Genomic DNA, 25373 nt, shown 5'->3' with positions numbered 1-25373 from the left:
ATATTTGCAATGACTGATAGACCTTGTAAACTATTACTTTGCACTTTTTAATCACTTGAACAATCTGTGAAAAGTTTTAATCACAGTTCATATGCTGGTTTATATGTATAGTTGAAGTAATTGAGTGATTGTATATATCAACTGAAAGTCTATTTTTCCCCGCGACAATAAGAAAAAGAGATCAGGCTCAAAATTTAGTTCCAGGATGAGGCTTTGCTTATTTCCATAGTGTCCAACGTTCCAACCTTGATTTCAATTCATTAATAATTCTAGGTCTTGTCTTTCTGAAAGAGAGTAGCAATTTTCTTTCAGGAATTAGTTAATGACTTTCTCTCAACAGATGATAAATCATTTGAATTGCTGGCTGCTCTTATTCGGTGGCAATCTTTGTTGACTATAAAGAATAAGTAAGATTTAGTTTTTAGTTGACGGGGGAGTCTGTGGAGGGTTCTGCATAATATTTGGCTTTTGCGTATTAAGATTAAAATCCTTGATTATTTCATAGAAACACCACTGAGAATGATTCCAGAGGGAGAATTTATATTCCAAAATTAAATTTCAATAAAATGCTTAAAATATTTCTGTTACAGAATTACAAATGCAAGGCTAAAAACTCGAAAACATTGATTCGCTGCTACCAGATTGACAAATAACCAATGCCAGGTTCATTTTTCATTTCACACAAAGGATTCACATTTGCTCTGTGTTCAATGCCACTCTCAGTAGCTTAGATGGACAGTGATTCTCAGCAATGTCTCTGCACCATCAGTAACATGTTGGCCGGGAGGTATAAGCGCCCTCACCTCAGCGAACCCGCTTGCATTCTTGAACTTACCAGTCCCACCCGTCACTGACAAACGTGACAGGGGGCTGCCAATCTTGAATATGCCATAGAAGTTAAGGCTATCACCATATTCACCTCCTTCAATCATAACAGTGAATGCCATCATCTGTGTAGTTCCATCTGCAGAGCTCGCCACATAAACGCCTTGAGCTTTCCCTAGTACCTGTGATCCCAACTCAGGACTAGAGGTTAGTATGTCATCAATGACAGTGATAGTCCCAAAGCCCAGTCCTAGTCCATCTGGTCCCAGTTGTATTTGCGGATTACCATTGTTTATTCCTGAAAAAGTTGTACCAGCTAAACCAGTTCCTAATGGAATGCCATTGACACCATTAACAGTCGGAATGGCACCATTGGCATTGGGAATGGCTACCCCATCTTTCGGGGGACGGAATCCTAATGGCCTCGCAAAGGGCACTTGACCATTGAATATGTTTCCTAGCAAGCCAGTTATTGGCCTAGCTGTTGGGTTGACGCCTCCAAGAATGTCATGCATGTATAACTCAAGAATTGGTTCTTCTCCAGTTGCGGTTTCAGGGTTAACTGCAGCCACGAATATTGCAGCTTGCATTTGAGCAATCATCATTGCAAGGAGTATGAAAGCTGATAAACCCTTGAACATCTTGAATGTATGTGTTATATTATGATAAATTGATAGTTCTATGTGTTTAGTCTCTGAAAGCAACTAGGATTATTGTGCAAAAGGGTTTGAGCTTTGCTCTCTTTATATAGACAAAAAAAGATTTGAGTGGAGCTGCTATATTAGACTAAAGAGGTGGTGGAGTTGTTTGAGTTATATACTATTTATGGGAATTCAAACCATTCTGCAAGGATTATTATAAGCAGTCCACTCTTTTGATTTGACTATGAACACCACGGTGGGTGAATTCTGATGTAATACGTGTTCAGCCTCTGATTTTCAGTCAACTTGAATTATTTGATAAAATCACGTTCAAATGCTTTCCCTTATTGCTGAATCATTATTTGAAAAACTGCAGCGAGAGGTAATAAATTTCTTCAGGTGTGTTGGGTACAACTAAACCAAAATCTTGTTTTTATAGATACTATAAACAATGCCAGTTGACCAAGGATCTATATCAGAGAAAAAAAAAGCATTCAATCAGATAGAACTCAAAATCATTTTCATTATAAATTTTAACAATGAAAGTCTGGAAAAGCTGTAAAAATAAACTAAAAAAAGGGTGATAGGCAATCAGTAGAAGACATTTCATTCTCAATCGGAAAAATTTATTATTTTATTTGTTCATATACAATGGCTTGAAGCTTGAATAATATATGATGAACTCGCTAGTAAAAAATGGAGAAAGAATAGTCAAAATACAAGTGGATAAGGAAGATTGTCAATTAAATCATGGCTGGACCGAGTCATCTCTCTGCTGCATAGGCTCTTGATGATCCATGACTTTGGGTTGTCTCACTACAGGGGAAATTAATTTCCATACTGCATATAATGTTTGAATATGGAAGAGGGGAAAGAAGAGAGCTATGTCAGTGCAGTTCAATTTCATGATCAGTGCAGCTTATAATGTTACATACAAGAATTGAGTTATGTTACCACTGGTTCAAACCATGGTGATAACTTGAAGTTGAAGTCAATGCGTTTTTCTAGTCACATAGAAATGGAAAACAACTTTGTATCCCTGAACATGTACCATATGATCTTTGATTTATCAGCTGAATTTTGGATTTGAACTTTTTTATAACTAGAAAAGGGTATTTCTAATTTCCTTTTAGTGTATATGCTTATGATGCATTATGTGTTAAAGCTACTTCCACTAGGCTAAACTGTAATCAGATAGCATTAAGAAAGCAGAAAAAATTATCATCTTAAACTTGATGTTGCAAGGAAATAAAGCCTCAACTCATGAGTATGCAAGAGACAAGATTTAGCATACATGCAATCTGAAGAGACATAAACAATATACTTACAGTATATAGACGCTGCAAACCACTCGTTCACGACTTTCACCCATGTACTTGCCCAGCCGACATCTATGCTCCATCTGATTGTTTTGAAGAGAGTATGACAGTTTAATGCTTAGTTCAAAAAAAAAAAAAAATAATAAATAAATAAATAGAGGAAAATTGATGCAAATGACTGGAAATACCAGTAATTTTTAGTTCCTTACTTTCTCGCCGAATTTTCAAGATTCCAGCTTATGAATAGCATTCCAAAGTACATGGCTCCCAAAGAGAATATCAGGTGGAAAAATCCATACTTATATGGAATGTCATCCTCCAGGTGAACTTTATCTTTGCGAAACTGGCAGCATTAAGAGTACTCACTACTCATTATCTCTTATCAGTATTAAAAATTAACGGTTACTCTAGCTGTTGTTGGAATGTTTGAAAATCTTTGAGTTGCTGAATACCGAAGAAAAGAAGAGAATATAGAACATAGGCAGAGAGAAAAATCACCTGAAATGATTGTGAATCAATTCCAGTAGAAAAGGTTGCCATGACAATGGCACATATGGCAAGCAGGAAACCCTGGAAAAAGCAAAACAAGAGTGTAGGCAGATTAATAAATATCAAAGATTAATAAATGCTTATGAAGCATCTCTTCTAATACTTCTCTTTTTTGGAAGGACTTCTTTTTGTAAGTGAACACTTGATAGATCCAAGAAAAAGATGACGGCATGAAAATTGTCATTATTATGTTAAACCATGAAGAACTATCAGAGTGTCACTTAGACATGGCTTGGTTTTAAGAAATCAGTGATAGAACAAAATGGAATGAATTTATCTTCATTAAGCTTTCTCTGACCCAAGCTTCATTTTAAGGGATAAATTTACAATTTTTGGGGATGAGGCTTGTACAGTAAATAATAGTGCAGTTGTGAAGGATTTTGCATGCTTGTGTATCAAGGGTGACAGCTAGCTATAAGGTTACAGTTGCACAGAGAACTAATGTATATGAGGCCACTATAAGGTAAAACATCATTTATCTGCTAAAAAACTTTCCACTGATTACAAGAGAAATTCAACCTAGGGAAATTGAAGGGAAAAATGGAAAATTTGTAGCTATTACCAGTATTGTGGTCCAATCACCATTCCCATTCACTTGCTTTTGTACATTGCATTTCTCATTAGCCGGTTCACTGCAAGAGCAAAAGGTAAATCCAGAAAATTAGATTTTAATTCCTTGAGGAGGATACTGTTAATTTTTCTGAATAGTATGTGGACGAATAATGCAGAAAAGTTACTGAAATTTTGACCCAGAGAAAGAACAAACAGTTTTCTGGAAAATATAATTTAAAAAAGCATGCAGAATGAAGATTAATTAATATTTTCCCACTGGCAAGCTAACATTGCTAAAATAAAATATTTATTAAAAGCTTTCCTAAAAACAAGGAAAAGATTCAAATGATTTTGTAGTATCGGCCAACACATATGCACTTAACACAGAAAAATCGAGTTAATGTCCCAAATAAATCCAAATGCTGTTGTTTTCCTTGCTGGTGACTTCGTTTTAGGCATACACTGAAAGATCAATTAAACTGTTCTACAGGATGAGAATATGCATCACTCCATAGTTTGATTTACTTTATTGTTTAGTGAATAAATATGAAATTTTGGAGCATCTTAGAACAATGAGCTAGTTCTCCAAGAACCTCAATTATATTCAATGTTCCAAGTAAAAACAAGGGCTGAAGTGATCCTAACCTTCTAATAGCAGACCAACAGAGGAAAACAAGGTAAGCTGCCATGATTCCTGAAGATAATACACCTCTATTAACCTGTACATGAACAGAATAGATTTACATATATAAGATATTCATAAAGGAGGTCCTCTTCTTATCATTACTCTCTAACTATGTCTTCAATAAACAATCATATATAACACAACTAAGTAGGTTGTTTTGAACACAGGAGTTAAAATTCTGAATATGATTCTGTTATTTATTCCAGAAACATTTTTGAATAATTAAATTTGGGGACAGAAGGAGATGCTCTGAAGAACATACCATTGAGTGCAATGATATGGCCATCATCACCATGAGAAGAATTGCAGTCCATGTAATGAAGAATATGTTGAGAGCACATGCCAGTTTTGAGGCATACAAGTAGTACATTAACACAATTCCCATTGCAGAAGCAATGTAAAAAACTTTTGACATGAATAACCCGAGGGAGCAGCTGCAATATATGAAACGAGATGATACATCACCAACTCCACACTTGGTATCTAAAATAAAAATGAGAAAAAAGAGCCTAAGAAGTTTTCATTTTTCTGGTAAATTATGTTAAAATCCTTTCAATGATTACATTAGGCTCTGCAAATCTGACAAAGGTCCATCAAAAACTGTATGGGAACGATTCCAAATTTTTTCTCAGTATAATATGGCAAGTTTTATGTTGCAGTCATTTTTCAAATCATATGCATGTTCGTTTTGTTTAAGAGGTTAAACCTGATGTTTTTAGACTCTTTCACTTTTTCCCTTGACCTTAATGCATTAGTATGCTAGTCAACAAATAAAGGCTTGAGCTGTGGTAGAGAAACTTGTACCTTTGTTTCCTTTCCTGATCAAGCATCCAGTAGTTATTCCACCATGCAATGAACTCAATCACACTCACAAGTTGGAGAGCAAGAAAAATCCTAGATCATGAAAAACAGTAAAAGGAGGATTAATCATTTGACACACTCCTTAAAGATAGCAAGTAAATATGAAACTGTTTCCTTAATGGTGACAGAGTAAGTTTATTATCTCTTTCCCATTGTACCAAAATCTTCAAGTTCACTAAATATTTACTGAGAATGTATTTTGGGGTGCTTCTTTTTACTTCTCAGTTTTAAGGGGTTTTAGGGGCTGTAATTCTTTTTCTTTTAGCAGGGGAAGAATGGATAATTTATTAGATGAGCAATGCAGAAGAGTAAAAACTTTAGTTTGTTCCATGGTACAAGATATGAGAATACAAAAGTGCAAAACTACACTGGAACACAAATTACAAAGGAAGCAGTAAAAACACTAGATGCAATTCAGGAGATGATGTGAAACTATGAAATTGCTATATAATTGGTCTTTTGTTTTCTGCAATGATATCTGAAGCTATATATTTGTTTTGCTTAAACTGGCATGGTGGTATAGGCTAAGGTGGTAAATTCAGTTAGGTAACTTAATTCAAAGTAGGTGCAGTAATATATACAATTATTTGAGATTACATCTTTAGATACTAAATTTCTTTTAACAAAGTATATGAAGCTTACCCAGCACCAACACGAGCAAGTTCACCTGCAACAGATAGCAATGCTTTTAAATTTAAGCAGGCAAAGTAGATGCAGTCAACATTAAATTTGAGCAAAAGAATTAATATTTCAATCTTAGTAGGCACCTTTCAGAACTAGAGCATAAAGAGGAAGCTCAAATGGCTCAAGTTACACTCTTTGTCAATTGTCTAATGAGGGAGTAAAGATACCTTTAAGATAATTTGTAAACATTTGCAACTGGCCCTCAAGTTATAACTTACCATATAAGTGGATGTAAACCGAATTGAAGAAAAATGGAACCGCTATGGATATGATCAACAGGATAAACTTCAATGTCCACCACCCTGTATGCCATTTACTGCGAGCTTCATACAATTTTTGTGTATAACATGTACAGAGAAACATCAAGAAGAAAAATATCTGACCTCATTGTCAAGGATTTAAACTTCAAGAAAATATAAACAAATCAGAGACTTGCAGGCATCTTGTGGGAAAATTCAGAATCAGGTTAGAGAGGGTACTTATAACACTGCCCGTTTCTCAATTCCGAAGATAGAAATCTAATTACTCAAAAGTCAAATATTAAAAAAAAAAGTATTGAAAGAAGAAATGTATTTTCTGTTTCTGTTAATAAGAAGGATACGAAACATCCTAAACTCACACGAAGTACTCCTAGCGTATGAAAGCATTCACGACCCCCAGCTCCGCAAGATTTTAGATCTGCAATAGAATTTTCCCACAAGCAAGACAACAAGAATATCAGCAAGTTTTCCTTTCATTTTCCAACCGTATTCTAATTTGCTTAGGAGATTTGTGCAACAGATACATGTAATATAAGAATTTCATTCAGCAGTTAAAATTTCCGGATGGAGTTTAGTGACAAAAATTTCTAAATAAAATGTTTAGAAGCATTGTTTCCTAGTTACATAATTGTTGAACAACCTCATTGTAATGAAATACAACTGGTAGAAGTATAATTTTTATGCTACATTATTACCAAAGCAAAGAAACAGTATTCCTGATGAAATGTCAGCTCTTATCATTTAATATATGATCTTTTAACATAATTATAAATGAAATTTCAGATTCAAAAATCATATTTCTGCAGTTTTGAAAGGAAGAACAGTAACTCACAATGAAGTTGAGGTAAAACCTTTTGCCCGTAGTCACGAATAAACCAAGCAATAAGATTTATTATTAGGAATATAATGCCATAAAAATAACGAACTTGAAGAGATTTCTTCTTTTCTGCTGAGCAGTTAACGCTCTTTCGCTCTGATGATCCAGTTGCCTCTTCATGATGAACAATCTCAGAGTTGCTTGATCTTATATGTAAAGCTCCATCTTCAATTGCTTCGGCAGACCTACTCATTCTACAATTTCAAGCCCAAAAATCAATTGATTAACTTAAATAACAAATTTGAAAGTTGTAACTTGACTTTACACTCTGTTCTTCCAAAATGGTGGGAAGATTACCACAATATGATCTTTTCAAAAAGAACCCCTCAATGTGAGTATTTATAACAACTCATAGCAAACCATTTAATAGCGACTTTTCCAAGCATTAACAATTGAGTTGTTAAAATTACACTGAGCAGCATTCAAATCCTAACCACCAAGCAATATGGAAAATTTTCAGCATCGGTTATTAAGTTGTTAAAATTACACTCAGAAGAACCAAACCAATTTCCCCCCCTTCTTTTCTCTAATGTGCATCTAAAGAGCATTGCAAACCAGTTACCCATGGGGTCCCGCCTTAAATTCTTACCATTGACCAAAAGGAGTTGGGAAAATTCACAAAATTTGTCAATCTGGTCGAACAAATTTTCCAGTTGAACAAGACTTTTCTTTCATTTCCCAGTCATGTTTATGTTAGGCAGAGCGCCAACTTCTGAAGACTGCCTAAAAGAACCAAAACTCCAATATACAACAATGAAAATAAATGACCCCAAAAAGCATAATAATGGAGAAGCTAATCAAAATATTTATGAAACTTAATAATGCTGAAAGCCTGAAAATGTTCATGTGCACAAGAGAATGAAGAAAGAAATGAGCAGCTGAAGTAAATTTCTAACCTTTCCTTCCTTGTGAGAAGTGTTGTTTGAGCCTAGCTTTGAGGCTTAACCCTCCTCAGGAGGATCAATGTGAATGAAGCTCTTTTTGTTCAATCCCTTTAAGAGATTGAGACTGAGTTCACCAACTTATAGTGAAGTAGAGTTTAGAAATTCCCACTCAAAGATGGTTTAGTGCATAGTAATGTAATTAAACTGGTTGTTGGGCTCGTTCATAGCCGTTAGATCTTTGGTTTGATGCCTTCATTCATGTCCTTTTTCATGATGCCATGATACCTTCATTGATAATTCTTGGTAATTCTCAAGTTTTTAGTATGTTTCTGGCAGTTTTTGATATAGAATTGCTTGTCTGATAAATAAGAATTAGTCATAAGCACAGGTAGACATTAATCTACTATTATATTTACTCTTTTTGTTTCTTTTCACTTAGTTTCTTTCTCACTTTTTGACTTTTGGATGAAGCATTTGACATCCACAGTTGTCCCATCTAGCTTTTTCTTTCTTTAATTAACCTCTTCCAAATAAGCAAGTACATATAAATTACAAGACGATATTAAACCCAACAAGAAATCCAGTATTCAGTAATCGCTTGAGTATTAATATTGAACAAAAAAGAAGCAACTTCGGTGACTAATCATTTCCCAGATACATGCACTAGAATTTAGCAGAAATCAAAAGAGCAAAGGGAAAACTAGAAGATGAAAGTTTTCTGTACAAATATTAATGCAGAAGCATTAAGCATAGGCCAGAACTGGAAAGTTGAAGGTTAGAGACAAACAAAGCAGACAAACTAAAGAGGCCTCATTTATAAAATCAATAAACCAACCCTAGTAGTAGGCTCCAGAATCAGAATTAATGGCAGCGTGTGGGTCCTGAATTACCACGCGGTTGATATAGTAATGGAGGCTCTACTGACCGTTTCTAAAGAAATTAGCATGGTGGCGCCTTCTCCAGACTATTTGAAATGCTGTTGTCCACAAGCAAGCTATTATATTTTTTTATAAAATTGTTTGTCTTTATCTTTGTTATTGAATTGCAGGGGGGATAAGGTTTGGTGAAATTTGGCAAGAATAATTAATGCAAGAGAAGAGGAAGTTTTCTTTTACAAATCCATTCTGTTTCTGCCTCGTGTTCATATAAATTACTTTATTGGTTGGAGAATCAGAATAAGAATGTATTGCAGAATCAGAATCAAGTTAGGGTTTTCAACAAAATCAAAGCAGTTTGTTGAGAAAAAGTATGTTGATAATGAAGTGAACAATACTAGACAATGATTGAAATTGTCCACTGTGTTAGATGATACTGAAAACATGTTGAATACTATTACACACGCTAAACTAGTTTAATAAAAGAAATTAATTGCCTGAGATTCTTGATGAAGTAGGTTAGGATGAAATATTAGATGAGTCATTGTTGAGAAACAGGTGTCGGTTAAATAAATTTTGATAAAATCTCATAAATGTTTAATGTGAAACTTAATTTGTTTTTATGTCTACCGTAATATAGATATCAGTTTTAACTTTGTGGACATAAGATATCTTAACCAAGGTTTAAAACTTGGGCCAGGGTGAAACCCGACAAAATGGCAAAATCCTGGGTTGATCGGTTAAACCAGTTAGACAAACAAGTAAAAAAAAAAAAAAAAAAAAATAAAAAAAAAAAAAAAACAACAAAAAAAATAAAAAAAAATAAAAAAAAATATAAAAAAATAAAAAAAAAAAAAAAAAAACAAAAAAAAAAACGACAAAAAAAACAAAAAAAAAAAAATAAAAAAAATAAACAACAAAAACAAAAAACAAAAAAACAATAAAAACAAACACCTAAACAAAAAAAAAAAAACCCAACACACAAAAAACACACAAATAAAAAAAAACAACAAAAAAAAACAAAAAATAAAATAAAAAAATTTTTGAAAATTTAAATCAATAAAAAAAAAAAAAATAACCAAAATTAAAATCATTAAACAAAAAAAAACAAAAACATCAACAAAAAAAACAACAAAAAAACAAAAAAAACTAAAAAAAAAAAAAAAATTTAAAAAGAATAAAAAAAATAATAAAAAAAAAAAAAAAAAACAAAAAAAACAAAAAAAACAGATTAAACCAAAAAGAAGAAAAGAAATTTTAAAAAATAAAGAAATGCTAAGAAAAAAAGACAAGAAAAAAAAAAAGAAGAAAAAAAAAAAAAGAAAAAAAAAAAAAATAAAAAAAAAGAAATTAAAAATTAAAAAATTGAAAAATTGAAAAAAAATTAATAAAATATACAAGAATAATAAAAAAGAAAAAAAAAAAAAAAAAAAAAAAAATATAAAAAATAAAAGAAAAATAAAAAAAAAATAAAAACAAAAGAAAAGAAAAAAAGTAAAAAAAAAAAAAAAGAAAAGCAAAGGAAAAAAGAACAAAAAAAAAAAAAAATAAAAAAAACAGAAAAGAAAGAAAAAAAAAAAAAAAAAAAAAAAAAAAAAATAAAAAAATCAAAAAAAAGGACTCATGGAAAACAAAAAAAAAATAAAATTATAAAAAATATAAGAAAATATATAGAATATATGAAAATAAGATATATAAATTAAATCAATAAAAAAATATAAGGTTATATAATTAAATTTTAAAAATTATAATTATCGGGTTTACCTTAAAAAAAAAAAAAAAAAAAAATGCAAACGTGCAAGAAAAACTTTTTTACCTCTCAGCACCTCTCTTCATTTCTCTTTAATTTCGTAAAATTACAAATGGGTGGTAGATATAAAGAATCACAGCTTAATGAGATTAATAAGAGAGAACTCATGAAACATTTTTTCATAAAATTGAAAGGTAATTAAATTAGAGACTAAATTGCCGAACTAACAAAATATAATTAATAATATTTTAGAGGCTAGATTCAAACTTAATTAAATTGAAGCGTGAGCTTAATACAACATACTGCATATTCATCAATATTTTTTAATCATTCAACTATATTTAAACACCAATTTTATTTTTATTATTATTATTTTTAATATGTTGTTAATAATATGGTATCTAAACTAAATTATATAGTGTTTTAAATTTGCTACACAATTAATTTACCATAAACCATTTACTGCCAAATAAATCAAAATTCAAATGAATAAACTTAATTAACCCAAAATTTGATAGTAATATTAAATTTCCCATACAATAGATTTAATAGAAAACCAAAACTGAAAAACAAATCAAATGAATAAGCTTAATCAATTCAACAAATTTGTTTGTAACGTTAAAAGGAAATAAAAGCTCACTGGATCCAACACTTAATTATAAAAATTTTAAAAACTAATGACTACACGTTTAAAACACGTTGGACTACTCTTTCATGGCTACACCAAATCTTTTCCTTCCAGAATATGAAATTTATGTTAAAATTCAAGACAAATTAGCAGCAAAACATCAGAAGAATAGCAGTAAAACAGCAGGAAACAACAAGAGAACAGCAGGAAAAACAGCAACGATACTGCAGTGAAACAGCAACGATACAACAACGTCAAGGTGTGCAAAAACACTGTCCTTAAGATCAGAATTTCACCCCTACTAGAAGAATCTTCATGATGCAAAAAGACTCAACAGTGGACTGACTTCCAAGATACAATGACGAACTTTTAGTTAAAGTGCACTCTTTAACAAAAGCTTAGAACAGTATGAGGCAACGTAGAAGTGAAGGAAAGCTGATAGAATAAAGATCCAAAAGTAAAAGTGGATTCTATTGAGTGGAAAGATTGTGCCTCAAAAGCGAATAAACACCCATTTTTATACTTGGCAATCCATTCATAACAGCCCAACTTTTACTTCTGTAACAACCCTTATAATTGCCACCATTAAACTCCAAATTAATACAAGAAACTACCATGCTTTGAATTGCAGTGACCGAAGCAATTTGCTTTCAAATAAAACAAAAAATTGCAATTACTTTTAATTGCATAACAGTCCAAACAATTGGTATTTTGAAATACCAATAACTGCCCAGCTTTTATAACAATCCCCCACATATTTCAAAATAACCAATCACCACTGATTATAGAATTTAATGTTTATGAGTTGGTGCCTTTCGGACTATGAACCAATCATTGAGTAACTAAACGTGAGTTACAGAAATTTGGTGAAACTAAGTTTCTATGAACCAAAAATATCTTTATGTAATTTAGAGGTTGTGTCTGCTATCATATGGTTAGTAGCTTCTGAGTCCACATACCAAGTTTGATCAGTGAGTGTTTGTGGAGTGGCAATAGATGGACTGGAAGAATTTCCAACTTTAGAAGCTGATGAGCCAACAGAAGCAGAATTTGTCAAGGAGGAAGTAACATGTGAGATGCATTAGATAGCTGATGAAGAGTGATGGGATATTGCTGTGAACCTCCAAATTGAGCATGTGAGATTCCAAGAAACTCTGTTCCTCACACTAAATTCTCTGCATTGTATATTGTTTTGCGGTTTGACACTTTATGGCCTTGTGCTAGCCTAGATTTCATGAGTGCTCTAGAGATGCCTGCCTAAGCTCTCATAGGAATCTACCCAATTCCACAATCACATAGGTGAACCTCCATAAGGTGTTAATTGCAGTTTTTCACACCACTATTTATGTTGGCTATGGATTTCATTAAGAGTAATTTTACTCAACCTTATTCACTGCAATCAGTATTATCTCACCATAGGGAGGACTCTTTATAGATAAAATTCGATAATACTTATCAAGATAACAAGTGACTTCTTATTACCCTTATGAACCTACTTCATGGGATCTCCAATCACAAAGGTAGGGTTACCATCACTCTTGCCTTATGCTTTAGGCATAAGTCCCATCTCCCTCGACCTGTATTCCACTAACCTCCTACTTTGTGGTTTAGTCAGAGGATTGGCCAAATTTAACTTTGACTTCACAAAGTCTAGGCTCACTACCCCAGATTCTAGCAGCTGCTTTATAATGGTATGTCTTATCCGGATATGTCTGTTTTTCCTATTATAAATTTTGCTCTTTGCTCTCGTTATTGATGCCTGACAATCACAATGGATTGATACTGAAACATGATGGTGAGTTTCAATAGGAAGATCTGCTAATAGATTCCTTAACCACTCAGCCTCGAAACATGCCTTTTCTAAGGCGATAAGCTCAAACTCCATGGTAGATCGAGCTATGCAAGTTTGTTTGGAAGACTTCCATGACATAGCACCTCCACCAAGTGTAAAGATATAACCACTTGTGGATTTTATTTCATTTGAATCTGATATCCAATTGGTATCGGAATATCCTTCTAATACAGGTGGTGTACTTCCAAACGTTAGCCCATAATCAATGGTGCCCTTCAAATATCTAGTGTCTAATGCTATCTAGTGATTCTTATCAAGATTATGAGTATACCTACTCAATCTAGTCATAAACAATATTAGGCCTCGTACTATTCATTAAGTACATAAGGCTACCAATGATTTGGGTATATCTATTTTGATTTACACTGTGTTGTGTATTTTTCTTAAGTTGAGTGTTTCCATCACAAGGAGTTCAGACAGGTTTACTGTCTAAATACCCAAATTTTCTTAAGAAATTTTCAACATAGTGTTGTTGTGATAACTTAAGACCATCATTTATCTTAATGATTTTAATCCCAAGAATAACATTTGCCTCTCCCATATCTTTCATATCAAAATTTGAGGATAGAAACTCTTTAGTCTTAATTATCACATCCATATTAGCACTAAATATTAACATGTCATCAACATAGAGACATATTATCACGTAATTGTTGTCTTCAAATGATTTACAATATACACATTTATCTGAACCATTAATTGTATAACCATTTGAGACTAACACTTGGTCAAACTTCTCATGCCATTGTTTTGGTGCCTATTTAAGTTCATAAAGAGACTTTACCAGTTTGTACACTTTATGCTTATTACTTGGGATAACACAACCCCCTGGTTTTTTCATATAAATTTCTTTATCCAGGTCTCCATTAAGAAAAGCTATCTTTACATCCATTTGATATATATGTAATTTGTAAATTGCAGCTAAAGCAATTAACACTCTAATTGATGCTATTCTTGTTATAGGAGCATAAGTGTCAAAATAATATATATCTTTCTTTTGTATATAACCTTTGGCTACCAATCTTGCCTTGTATTTATCAATTGATCCATCAGTCTTTAATTTCTTGTAATATATCCATTTGCACCCTATTGGTCTAGTTCCTGGAGGCAAATTAACTTCTTCCCATGTATGATTACTCATAATGGACTCAATTTCATTATTTACTGCCTCTTTCCAAAGGGATGCATCACAAGAAGTCATTGTTTTTTCATAAGTCTAAGGATCATTCTTTGTAAGAAAGACATAGTAATCATCACCAAAACTTTTGGCTTTTTTTACTCTCTTACTCCTTATTTCTAACGCTGAACTTTTAGAAGAATTCTGAAGAGTTTCATTTTGAGGAGAACTCTCAAAAGTTTCATTTTGAGGTAAAGCCTTTTCACAATTGATTTTCTTAGGAAAAACATTCTCAAAGAAATCTGCGTTTTTAGATTCAATGATTGTATTTGCATCATACAAACCAACCTCTTGCTTTATTACCATGAATCTATAAGCATCATTATTTTGAGCATAACCTATAAACATACAATCAACAGTCCTAGGTCCTAACCTTTTCCTTTTAGGTTCAGGAATTAGGACATTAGTAAAACACCCCCACACTTTAAAATATTTTAGGTTAGGTACATGACATTTCCAGAGTTCATATGGTGTTTTGCCTATTTTCTTAAAAGGAATTCTATTTTATATGTAACAAGTTGAAAGCATTGCTTCCCCCCACAAATTAAAAGGTGCTCCAAAACTAATCAACATAGCATTCACCATTTCTTTTAAAGTTCTGTTTTTCCTCTCAACAACTCCATTAGATTGTTGAGAACAAAGAGGTGTAGTCTCATGTATAATATCGTGATCTCTACAAAAGGAATCTAAGTCATTTGACTCATATTGACCTCCTCTATATGTTCTTAACCTTTTAATTTTCTTATTGAGTTGATTTTCAACTTCATTTTTATAAGTTAAGAACATTTTAGTTGCTTCATCTTTACTTCTCAATAAGTATACTCTAGTATATCTAGAGTAATCATCAATAAAAGTTATATAAAACTTTCTCATCTGGTCAACCTCAAAGATCACTATGAATTAAACCAATAAACTCATTTTCTCATTCTAAAACTGGTTTACAAGTCTTTTTAGTGGATTTAGATTCCACACACACATCACATTTATCAATATTTGAAATATTGACATTTGATAATAAACCAAGTTCTTTCATCTTTTTCAGATAACCATAATTCACATGACCTAATCTACCATGCCATAAATCTATTGAATCAATAACATAAGTAGAAGAAGATGTATTTTCATTCATAATAATATTAAGTACATTGAGTTTAAATAACTCTCCAGAACAATACCCCTTCCCAACAGAAGCCCCATTCTTAGACATTACAATTTTGTCACCCTCAAATGAGACTTTCACTCCAGCCTTTCCCAGTACATAAATAGATACAAGATTATATCGAATGTTTAGAACATGTAAAACATTACTCAATGAAGGGGTTTTCCTAGAAGTAAGTTTGAGAAGAATTTTCCCCTTTCCCAAAATAGGGGTAGAGCGGGAATCACCAAGGTAAACACATTCTTCTCCATCCCTCACTGATCTGTATTCATAGAAAGAATTTCTATCTTCACAAATATGCTTTGTGGCCCCATAATCAATTATCCATTCTTTCTTTTCAGCAACCATGTTCACTTGTAAGACAACCACAACAACAACAACATCATCTCCCTCAACCAGATTGGCTTTAAGAGGATTTTTGTTGTCTCTAGTTTTTCTGTATCTGCATTAGCTAGCAAAATGTCTAGTTTTCCCACACACAAAACAGTGTCCTTTCTTTTTGAAAGTGTTGAGGTTTTTGTTGTTAAACAATTTCTTGTTATTGTTCTCAAAACTCTGCAGTTTCTTGTTCCTAGGTTGAGGAGGAGCCACTTGGTTTTCAACAACATTAGCCTTGGATGTCAATTCCTTGGCCTTATCAGCTTTATCTCTAAGCCTGTTCATCTCCTTAATCCTAATATGTACTATCACATCTTCTAAGCTCATTTGCTTCCGCTTATGTTTCATACTATTCTTATAATCTCTCCATGAATCTAGAAGTTTCTCAATTAAACAACTAGCCACAAAAGTTTCAAGAAGAATTATTTCTTCATTTTTTAAGTCATTTATCAATAAATGATAGTCATGTACTTGCATGGATACCTCTTTTTCTTCTACCATTTTAAAATCTAAGAAGTTTCCTATGAAATATTTTTGTGATCCAGCATCCTCAACAACATATTTCTTTTTTAGGATTGTCTATATCTCATATGCAGTCTTACAAGAGTAATAAACATCATAAATCTCATTCGATAATATAGTGAGGATAGTATGGCGACATACCTTATTTCCTTTCTTCCACGTATCAAGTTTTTTGGTCAAAATTGTCCACTCCAAGTTTTGGTTCTTTTGTTAAGAGATACTCTGCAAAGTCGAGCACATCCAAGGAGTGGAATACTTTTCTTGCCTCCTTTTGAAATGAGCTCCGGCAAAGGGCTAAATTTTGGAGATGTTAGGAAGTGATTTGGTTGTGAGAATTGTAGCGTCCATCTCGGAAAAATTCTGATCATAAGATTGTTGAAATTTAATACAAATTAGCAGCAAAACAACAATAGCAAAACAGTGGAAGAACAACAGCAAAACAGCAACAGAACACCAGGAAAAATAGCAATGAGACAGCAACAAAATAACAATGATACAACAGTGAAACAACAACAAACACAGCAACAAAACAACAATGATACTACAGTGAAACAACAACGATACAGTAGCGTCAAGGCGTGCAAAAGCATTGTCCTTAAGATCAGAATTTTGCCCCTACTAGATAAATCTTCGTGGTGTAAAAAGGCTCAACAGCGGACCGACCTCCAGGATACAATGGCGAACTTCTAGTTAAAGTGCACTCTTTAACATAAGCTTAGAATAGTATGAGGCAATGTAGAAGTAGTGAAGGAAAGCTGATAGAATAAAGACGCAAAAGCAAAAATGGATTCTATTGAGTGGAAAGATTGTGCCTCAAAAGAGAATAAACACCCTTTTTTATACTTGACAATCCATTCATAACAACCCAACTTTTAATTCTATAACAGCCCTTATAATTGCCACCATTAAACTCCAAATTAATACAAGAAATTGCCATGCTTTGAGTTGCAGTAACTGAAACAATTTGCTTTCAAATAAAACAAAAAACTGCAATTACTTTTAATTGCATAACAGTCCAAACAATTGGTATTTTGAAATACCAATAACGGCCAAGCTTTTATAACAATTTATTCATCTAAAATCAATGATAACATGAATAAAACTCTTCATCAATCTTTCATTCACTTATGTAGAAGAAATCAATTAGTCTCTAACCACTTTATAGTCTAGGATTACACTTGATGTTAGAATTGATGGAAGAGCTCTGATACCATGTCAGAATTGAGAGAACAAGAGAGAAAAATTTGAAGAAAGTCAGAGTATGCCCGAGAGATATCTTTGAGAGGGCAAGAGAGACAATTGAAAGGTCATAATATGCTTGAGAGATATCTTTAAATGAATTCAATTATATTGTTTTGAATTATTTTGAATTGTGAATATATCACCTATTTATACAAAAGTTTAGCTATACAATAAGGAAACAAAATAATGTAGTTACACTGAATCAGGGAATTGATTGATTAAGTGATTTTGGGTGATTGGCGTAATGTTAGTGATTAGCCGCAATCATGACATTCATATTTCATAACTTGTTTCAACATTAAAATATACTAATAGCATAATTCCTAGATTTTGTCCACACCATAGCAATTTTTTTTTTTTTTAATTTTTTTTTATGACCGAGGTGTTCGGGCCAAGTTGCGCGTACCTTAACTAGTTCCTAAGATCCATTGAACACCTTACAAACCCAATTATCCAAGGTAAGCCACAAATATGATAAATGGCCCCAAGGTTCAAACCTATAAAGTCAATAAAGGAAACAAACATCATTAACCGTCAAGTCAACCCCTTTAGGTTCACACCATAGCAAGTTTTGTATTGCAACCCTCTCTAACTATCCCCTTACTCTCCTTTTTTTTTTTTTTTTTTTTTTTCATAACTTCTCCTTCATTGATGTTCCTTCCTTAAAGTACACATACTTCTTCTTACTATGACATTCGTCTCTTTATTCTATTGGTTGAATTAATTCTAACACAAATCCAGCCTCCCAGCATATTTGTTGTAAAAATTCATGTACGTCATTTAGTGATGCAATTCTTGACCTACTTTGACTTCGTTCATGTGGTACTTCGGATACATAAGTATTGTCTATAGAACTCAATAGTGGTTCGTCAATTCCTCACCAAAATCTTTTGCTTCCATGTCTCAAAATTGAAAAAAAGATATATGTACATAAGAATATTACTAACTGAAAAAATATTAATCAATCAAAGTATAGTAACAGAGAACTAAAAAAACTAAACATTTGATTACCTACAGCTAACAAAACAACTAAATATAGTAGAACCAATTGTGTCTTAGTTTAAGTACCAACTTAATAAATATTCTTTAAAACTAGTGAAACTTAAAACTTTAAATCAACTTTGACGCATTTAATTCAGTCATAGGAAAAAAATAATTATAATTCAAGTAAATCATCAGCTACTTATTTCTAATTAATTCATATTTCTATACAAGTAAAATTTATGATTTAAAAATAAAAAAAATATGTTGTAATTGACTAATTCATATGTAGAGAAATTTACAAATATAAACCAAACACATTAAACCCTAACCCAAATTTTATAACTAAAACCAACAAAATACTAACAGAGAAAACGAAACTAAATTTTATGTTGTTTTGCGTTCCAGTCACATAGTAGGTGGTTTCAAGAGGTATTGTCTGCTGAGCCACATGTTGGACTGTGGTAGGCCCGCACAATTTTTTTCAAAAATGCGCCTCTAGGTGGTGAGGGTGTGCTTATGCTATAAAAGACCAAAACTCTCGTCTCTTAGTCGATATAGGAGTTTGACATCAATACAACCCCCGAACGAGGGGCTTAGGAGGTTTCGTGTGGGTACAAACCGACACGCTTAGCTAGGTAAACCTAGGCCCTCCTCTAGCGCCAAAATATTGTTATGCAGTCTTAGTCACATGGTAGGTAGGTTCCTAGAGGTATTATTGCTTTGAGCCATGGTTGGACTACTGGCAGGCCCACATACTTTTGCCCTGAAAAAGCTTCTCTAGGTGATAAGGGTGTCTTGTGCTATATAAGCGACCAAAACCCTCGTCTCCTAGTCGATGTGGGAGTTTGACATCAACACTGTACAATAGAAAAATCATGGAATAGATAAGTTCTTTGGAAAAATAAAAAAATTATTACATATACAAACTCTATACACAAACTATTCGCTCCAAAATGATGTGACAACCATGTCGGTTTAACATGTAATCTCCTTTAATTATATAAAATTTGTTTTTAATTTAAAATAATTCAATCATCTTAAAACATATCAGTTTGTATATGAAGAATTATCCATGAAAAAAATATACTCCTTTGTGAATTTCTTTTGTTTCATATAATAGTTCATTCTTTTTTACTGCTCATAGGTAATTTTCTAGAATTTTTTTGGAATGGGAGAACTTATAAGAGATAACTTACAACTCAATCTCATAAACTTTTTTTCTACAACCCCGATGTAATAGCTCACAATTGGTTTCTGATGAATTTTATCGCCTAGCCAATTATGAGTGGATTAATTACAAACTACCATATCGAGGTTGTAAGAAAAAGTTTGTAAGATTTAGTTGTAAGTCAATTTTTACCGACAATAAAATAGCCATAAATGATGATGGGGATTGAGAAGATATGTACTGGATCCCACTAGTAGGTAAAACTCTTTGAGTTTTTACATTTAGTATTGGACTAAAATGTAATTTTACATAGCTTGGGATGAAATTTTATATGACATATCCAAATTCACAAACGGCGCCGTTTCCATTGACGGTATAGTAGAAAAAGCTAAAGGCTATAAATGTCATTTAGTCAACTAGAAACCTGATTTTAGGGCTCGAAAGTTCGTTAAATCTGTGGCGGGAACAAATCTGAAATTTTCACCCAAATCAAACAAAATCAGTTTTACATAATCTCAATACAAACCCTAAATTCCATCAAATGTCCTTCCTGGACGAGTTTCAAGCCAGTAAGCCTTCCTTTTCTCTAATCTCAGCTGTTATTTCGAATTATACAAAACCCTAATTTAATAGAGCCAATTCTGATAATATAATTATTCGATTTTCAAATGAAATCTTTATCAATCCATGCATGTTTCTCTGTTCTTTTATGTAAATTGAGTTTGTTTTTCGCTTCCAGATATTTGTTCCTCCTTTTTATGGTTTATTTTTGAATGCAAAGTTGAAAATTTGTAACAAGGGAAATTAGGTTTAGGAATTCCTTTTAATTGTTTTTCAGAAATTTATTAACTAATTAAAAAAAAAAAAAAAAGGATTTTCTTAGTTATAAATATATGGTTATTTGTTTCTAAGTAAGATTTCATTTTGAGCTAAGCTATTAGTTTCAAGGGGGAAATTGCTGGATGTAATGTGGTGACATGCAGTTTGTTCACCTTTAAATTAGTTTTTTAAAGTTTATTTTGTGCATGGAATTTGGAATGTAAAAGGCGGTTAGGGATTGCTGTCTTATCTGAACTAACCTTGAATCCCAAGTGATTGGGGTCGGCTACATGAACCCTTCTGGAGAAGTATCTTTGTTAAGTCTTGGTCTTTCTCTAGTTAATTTGTACCTTCTACATATAGTAGATTGCTGTTGCCAGTTTAACTTTTATGTGTATGTTACACATCTCCAAACCATCATTACAATTTTTGTTCATTTTCTCCTTAATCGGCGCTACTTCAGTGCATCCACATATATATTTTCTACTGATATATGCTCATCCATCATTGCATACTCATTTATACTACACATGTTTTTGAACGTGTGGTTAAGCACCATAAATATGACAACTGAAGCAGCATCCAGGGCACTGAAATTTTGCATTCAACTGGGGGAAAAAAATAGAAACTTTTATTTATTTCTTTTTGTTTAAGTCTTGGCCAATTGCTTTTTGTGTAGATTTAGAATCACTGCCCAACATTCTGCACAAGAAGTATTCTTTGCTGCGTGACCTAGATAAAAGCTTACAAGGTATGCTTTCTACCAATCATTCTGTACTACGTTATATATGAATCAACATAATGGTCATTACTGTTATTCTGTTGTTAAGTTCTTTTCAATTCTTATTTTGGAACAAAGCAATAGATTTACCATATCATAAAGTATAGGTATTGTTAATTTATTACATTAATGGGTTTGTAATGACAATATGAATGTGCTAAGGTTGATCAAACCAAACCTTTTTATTTTTCATTCTGTACCTAAATCCCTCCCCCACACAAACAATTTCTGAGAATCATTGGAAAACATCACTTGTTCTAGCAGCAGTGATTTGGGATCAATTCTTCGAGCATATGCTCTCTATGTTCTAACAAGTCAGTGGTAAGTTTACAAACTCTAAGTCAGGCCCATTGCTGATTTGTAACATTGGGAACAACTTGGGTTTTATGACCCACCCTACCCTATCACATACAGGCTGCTTTCTGTCTTAGTGATGCGTACTCTGTATACAGTAATTAGGTTTCTTATGCAAACGAGTACATGTAAAAGGATGAAGTTTTACGTTGGTAGCTTAATTTTCCTTCTCTTCTTTGAGCTGAGATTCTCAGAGCAGTGTTGTTTTCTGTGGATACTGACAGAAATCCAGAGACAAAATGAAAAACGTTGTGAACAAGAGATAGAGGATGTTAAGCGGGAAATTAGGACTGGAAATATTACACCTAATACTTCACTTCTTAGATTCTCTGACGATGCTCTTGAGGAGCAAAAGCATAGCGTCAGGATTGCAGACGAAAAAGTTACCTTGGCAGTTCAAGCATATGATTTGGTATGTGGAGTGTTTTTGTTGATGTCTGCATTTGATTAATCCAAATTACTTGTTTTGCCAAATTTATGTGATTTTTGTTTCATTTTCTTTAAATTTTGGGTTGTTGCAAAGTTTTCCTTTATGGAATCATTATTTCTCTTACTTAGCAGTACCTTATTTTGGAAGACTGAAAAGTAGTTGATGCTGTTAGATTATGATTAGGCTATGTAAAAGACAAATGAAAATTTATATTTTGATGAGAGTTAGGTTACTGGAGTCATCTATGATGTAAACCTTTGTTTTTGAGTTTGAGATAAAGGTTGTCTGGTTTTGGGTCATTGACCTTTAGAAGAAAAAAAATGCCTTTGAAGCCTCAAAGTTTTCACATGTATGATAAATATAGCAGACACAATAAATCAAGTAGTGCTGCCCCTCTGAAATTAGTACTCTCTTTGCCTAAGTACTAAGTACAAGTGTGAAACCATTGGTTACTTTCACACTGGTTTTAGGGCAGTGCAAACAGGTTTTACTATTTCCGGAGAGACATATGTTTGTTTTCAACATTTTTGTTTAGGTTAAATTCTTAGCAGTTATGGTTTCCTCTTTTAGTAGTCTTATTGTACAGTTACCAATGTGTGATTAATGAATATTCAAAGAAGTTGCAATTTACAACTATGTTTATGTTCATATCACTCAGTGGATGAATTTTGCAGACCATGAATTATACACATGTATATTCTCTAAATAGGTTCTGGAAATCTGTGGAAATTCAAGAATATATTGTTTTTATTATATGATGCTATATGCTAATATGTCTTATTTTTAGGTGTATAAGTACATTGTACTTGTTTGATTTAGACGCAGAACTTTATTGATCTAAAGTTTTGTTGAGGCACTTTCTGTGACTACTCTATACTCTAAGCGCAAGCATATGACTTTGATTGTAGTTAACCTGTCAAAGTTCAAACTTTCAATACTGTAACTATGCTTTTTTTTATTTAATTTTATGGCTAATTGGGATATCATAACCATGCTTCAGGTAGATGCACACATACAACAACTAGATCAATATCTGAAAAGTTTTGATGAAGAGCTTCGACGTGGTACTTTACTTATCTTTTCCACATTCTTGATCCTTTTTTTCATACCTTATGAGCTATGCTTTGACAGGGTTAATGCATGTCTTTCTCAGAGAGTATCTCCATCTTTTGCTACATTTGTTTTGTACTAACATGGTTCTTTGGCAGAAAGAGATACTGTTGCTACAACTGTGTCTCCTGCACCAAGTCTTGATGGTAGCAATAAATCTGGAAGGAGTGGTGAAGGTGGTAGAGGAGGACGTAAAAAGTATCTTCCTTTCCTAGATATCCTTTTTATAATGTCTTTGAAGTATTTACCAAACATTGAATTTAGTTAGGCTACTTTATCTTGAGTTATTATTCCTCCATAAGAAGCTATTTGTTGATGTTGATTGCATTAACTTCTGCTCTATTCGGTTTTGGCTAAATTGTTTTCTTTTTAATGTTGTGATTGATTTAGTATTGAAATCAATACTGTGCACTTTGATAGGGCCCTTTCATTTGTCAATATATATATATATATACCTTGAGAATTTAATATTCATTTCAAAAAAGCAAGAACTTTTAAGCCAAGATGGAAAAAGGTTTGGAAAAATGATAAACTTCTAGGCCCAGCCCAGATTACAGAATTACAGATGTCCGAGTTATGATTTGATTCATTGCTTAGATTTATGTTCAAAACTTCAGCCTACATGTTCAGTCTGTTCCAATTAGGATTTCAATCACTAGGATATTCTAATTTAAGCATTTATTTCTTTATTTATATTATTGTTTCTACTTACTCCCTGACACTGTTCACCAATTCTTCAAGCATTTCATTGATAATTGTGTGAAACAAAATAGAATGCTCGGTTCATTTTTCTGTGTATACATGTATGTAGAAGATGACCAGGTGGGACCGAAATTTCTTTTCTAGATAAGCTATAATTCATTTTAAAATATGAGAGTATCCGTGGAATGAGATGCCATTTATTTCCATGCTGATATGAAATTATACATCTGCAGAACACGCCTGGCAACAGCAGCAGCCGCACAAGCAGCGACAGAAGCAGCAGCAGCAGTTGCAAACCCTACTGGTATGGAGTTAGATTTACCTGTGGATCCAAATGAACCTACATATTGTTTCTGCAACCAAGTCAGTTACGGGGAGATGGTTGCATGTGATAATGCTGATGTATGTTATCAAGTTCTTTATTTATTTTTTTCTTTTCTGTAGTATCTTTTTCTTTTACATTCTTAAACTTATAGAAATGTATGTTTCCTTCAACAGTGCAAGATAGAATGGTTCCACTTTGGCTGTGTTGGTTTGAAAGAACAACCGAAAGGGAAATGGTACTGTTCAGATTGTGCAGCTTTGAAAAATCGCCGCAAAGGCAGATGATTTTGAGGAAAACAATGCTATATGCTATTGTACATCAATGCGTGAAATTAAATGTATTACGGATGCAATGCTTGCTCCACCAGCAATTTCTTCTTTCTTCTTCGGCAATATTTCAAGATTCAAGATTCTTTTTTTTTTTTTTGTTTTTTTTGTTGATACAACACTGAGCTCTATTTAGCTTTTTTTTTTTTTTCTTGGCTTATTGGACTCCTCTATTATCATTTTGGCAACTGTAGTTGTAGTTGTAGTTTTAGATGTATGCCAGTTTGGCACTTATTTACCATCCATCTTGCAGTCATACCCTCCATCTGTGAAGACCCCAAATTCTTTACCTCATAGGATACATGGCTTGAAGCGTGTCCTCAGTGCATGTCCACTTAAAAACCACCAGCTCACAGCAAGTAACATAAGAAACACTGACGTTGCTTACTTTGAAATCTGGCACTTCCATCTGTTAAGTTGGTGAGATAAATCAACATTTTTCACATATGCACCTAAATAGGCTTCATGTAATTTAAATGAACTTAACCGGCAAACATATTTCCAAAGTCATTATATGTACACCAGAGTAAAGAGTCCCAGCTTGGGGTTGATGTAATTTAAGTTAACGATAACTAGTAAACATATTTATCCCAAAAATATTATATATAAAGTAGATGATGATATAATATTATAATATATTTAAAAAAAATTAAA

The 25373-nt window shown here is 32.7% G+C and overlaps 2 protein-coding genes across 6 annotated transcripts; one reads left to right on the top strand and one right to left on the bottom strand.

Moving 5' to 3' along the window:
• Positions 1–561: 561 nt before the first annotated feature.
• LOC116142236 (probable serine incorporator) lies at positions 562–8461 on the bottom strand. Of its 5 annotated transcripts, none has more exons than XM_031427673.1 (13): positions 8150–8461; positions 7209–7447; positions 6718–6794; positions 6335–6494; positions 6075–6099; positions 5376–5465; positions 4834–5005; positions 4532–4605; positions 3897–3966; positions 3284–3355; positions 2995–3128; positions 2795–2868; positions 562–1387 (listed from the first exon to the last, which is right to left on the bottom strand). In XM_031427673.1, exons 2-13 carry the CDS (start codon positions 7444–7446, stop codon positions 720–722), a joined length of 1854 nt encoding a protein of 617 aa, XP_031283533.1. In that variant the 5' UTR covers position 7447; positions 8150–8461; the 3' UTR covers positions 562–719. The 5 variants fall into 5 exon arrangements, with proteins under 5 accessions (XP_031283533.1, XP_031283535.1, XP_031283534.1 ...); XM_031427675.1 differs by lacking the exon at positions 8150–8461 and adding an exon at positions 7551–7568; XM_031427674.1 differs by lacking the exon at positions 8150–8461 and having other exon boundaries at positions 7209–7544.
• Positions 8462–20303: 11842 nt separating this feature from the next.
• Positions 20304–24960, top strand: LOC116142217 (PHD finger protein ING1). The gene is made up of 7 exons (XM_031427653.1): positions 20304–20441; positions 21371–21442; positions 22051–22238; positions 23257–23320; positions 23465–23564; positions 24302–24470; positions 24567–24960. Exons 1-7 carry the CDS (start codon positions 20414–20416, stop codon positions 24675–24677), a joined length of 732 nt encoding a protein of 243 aa, XP_031283513.1. The 5' UTR covers positions 20304–20413; the 3' UTR covers positions 24678–24960.
• The last annotated feature ends 413 nt before the right edge of the window (positions 24961–25373 follow it).

The sequence above is a fragment of the Pistacia vera genome, unplaced genomic scaffold (assembly GCF_008641045.1).
Source record: "Pistacia vera cultivar Batoury unplaced genomic scaffold, PisVer_v2 Contig406, whole genome shotgun sequence".
NCBI classification, from domain to species: domain Eukaryota; kingdom Viridiplantae; phylum Streptophyta; class Magnoliopsida; order Sapindales; family Anacardiaceae; genus Pistacia; species Pistacia vera.
Note: the sequence above shows the minus strand (reverse complement) of the source record. Positions and strands in the feature narration are given on the sequence as shown.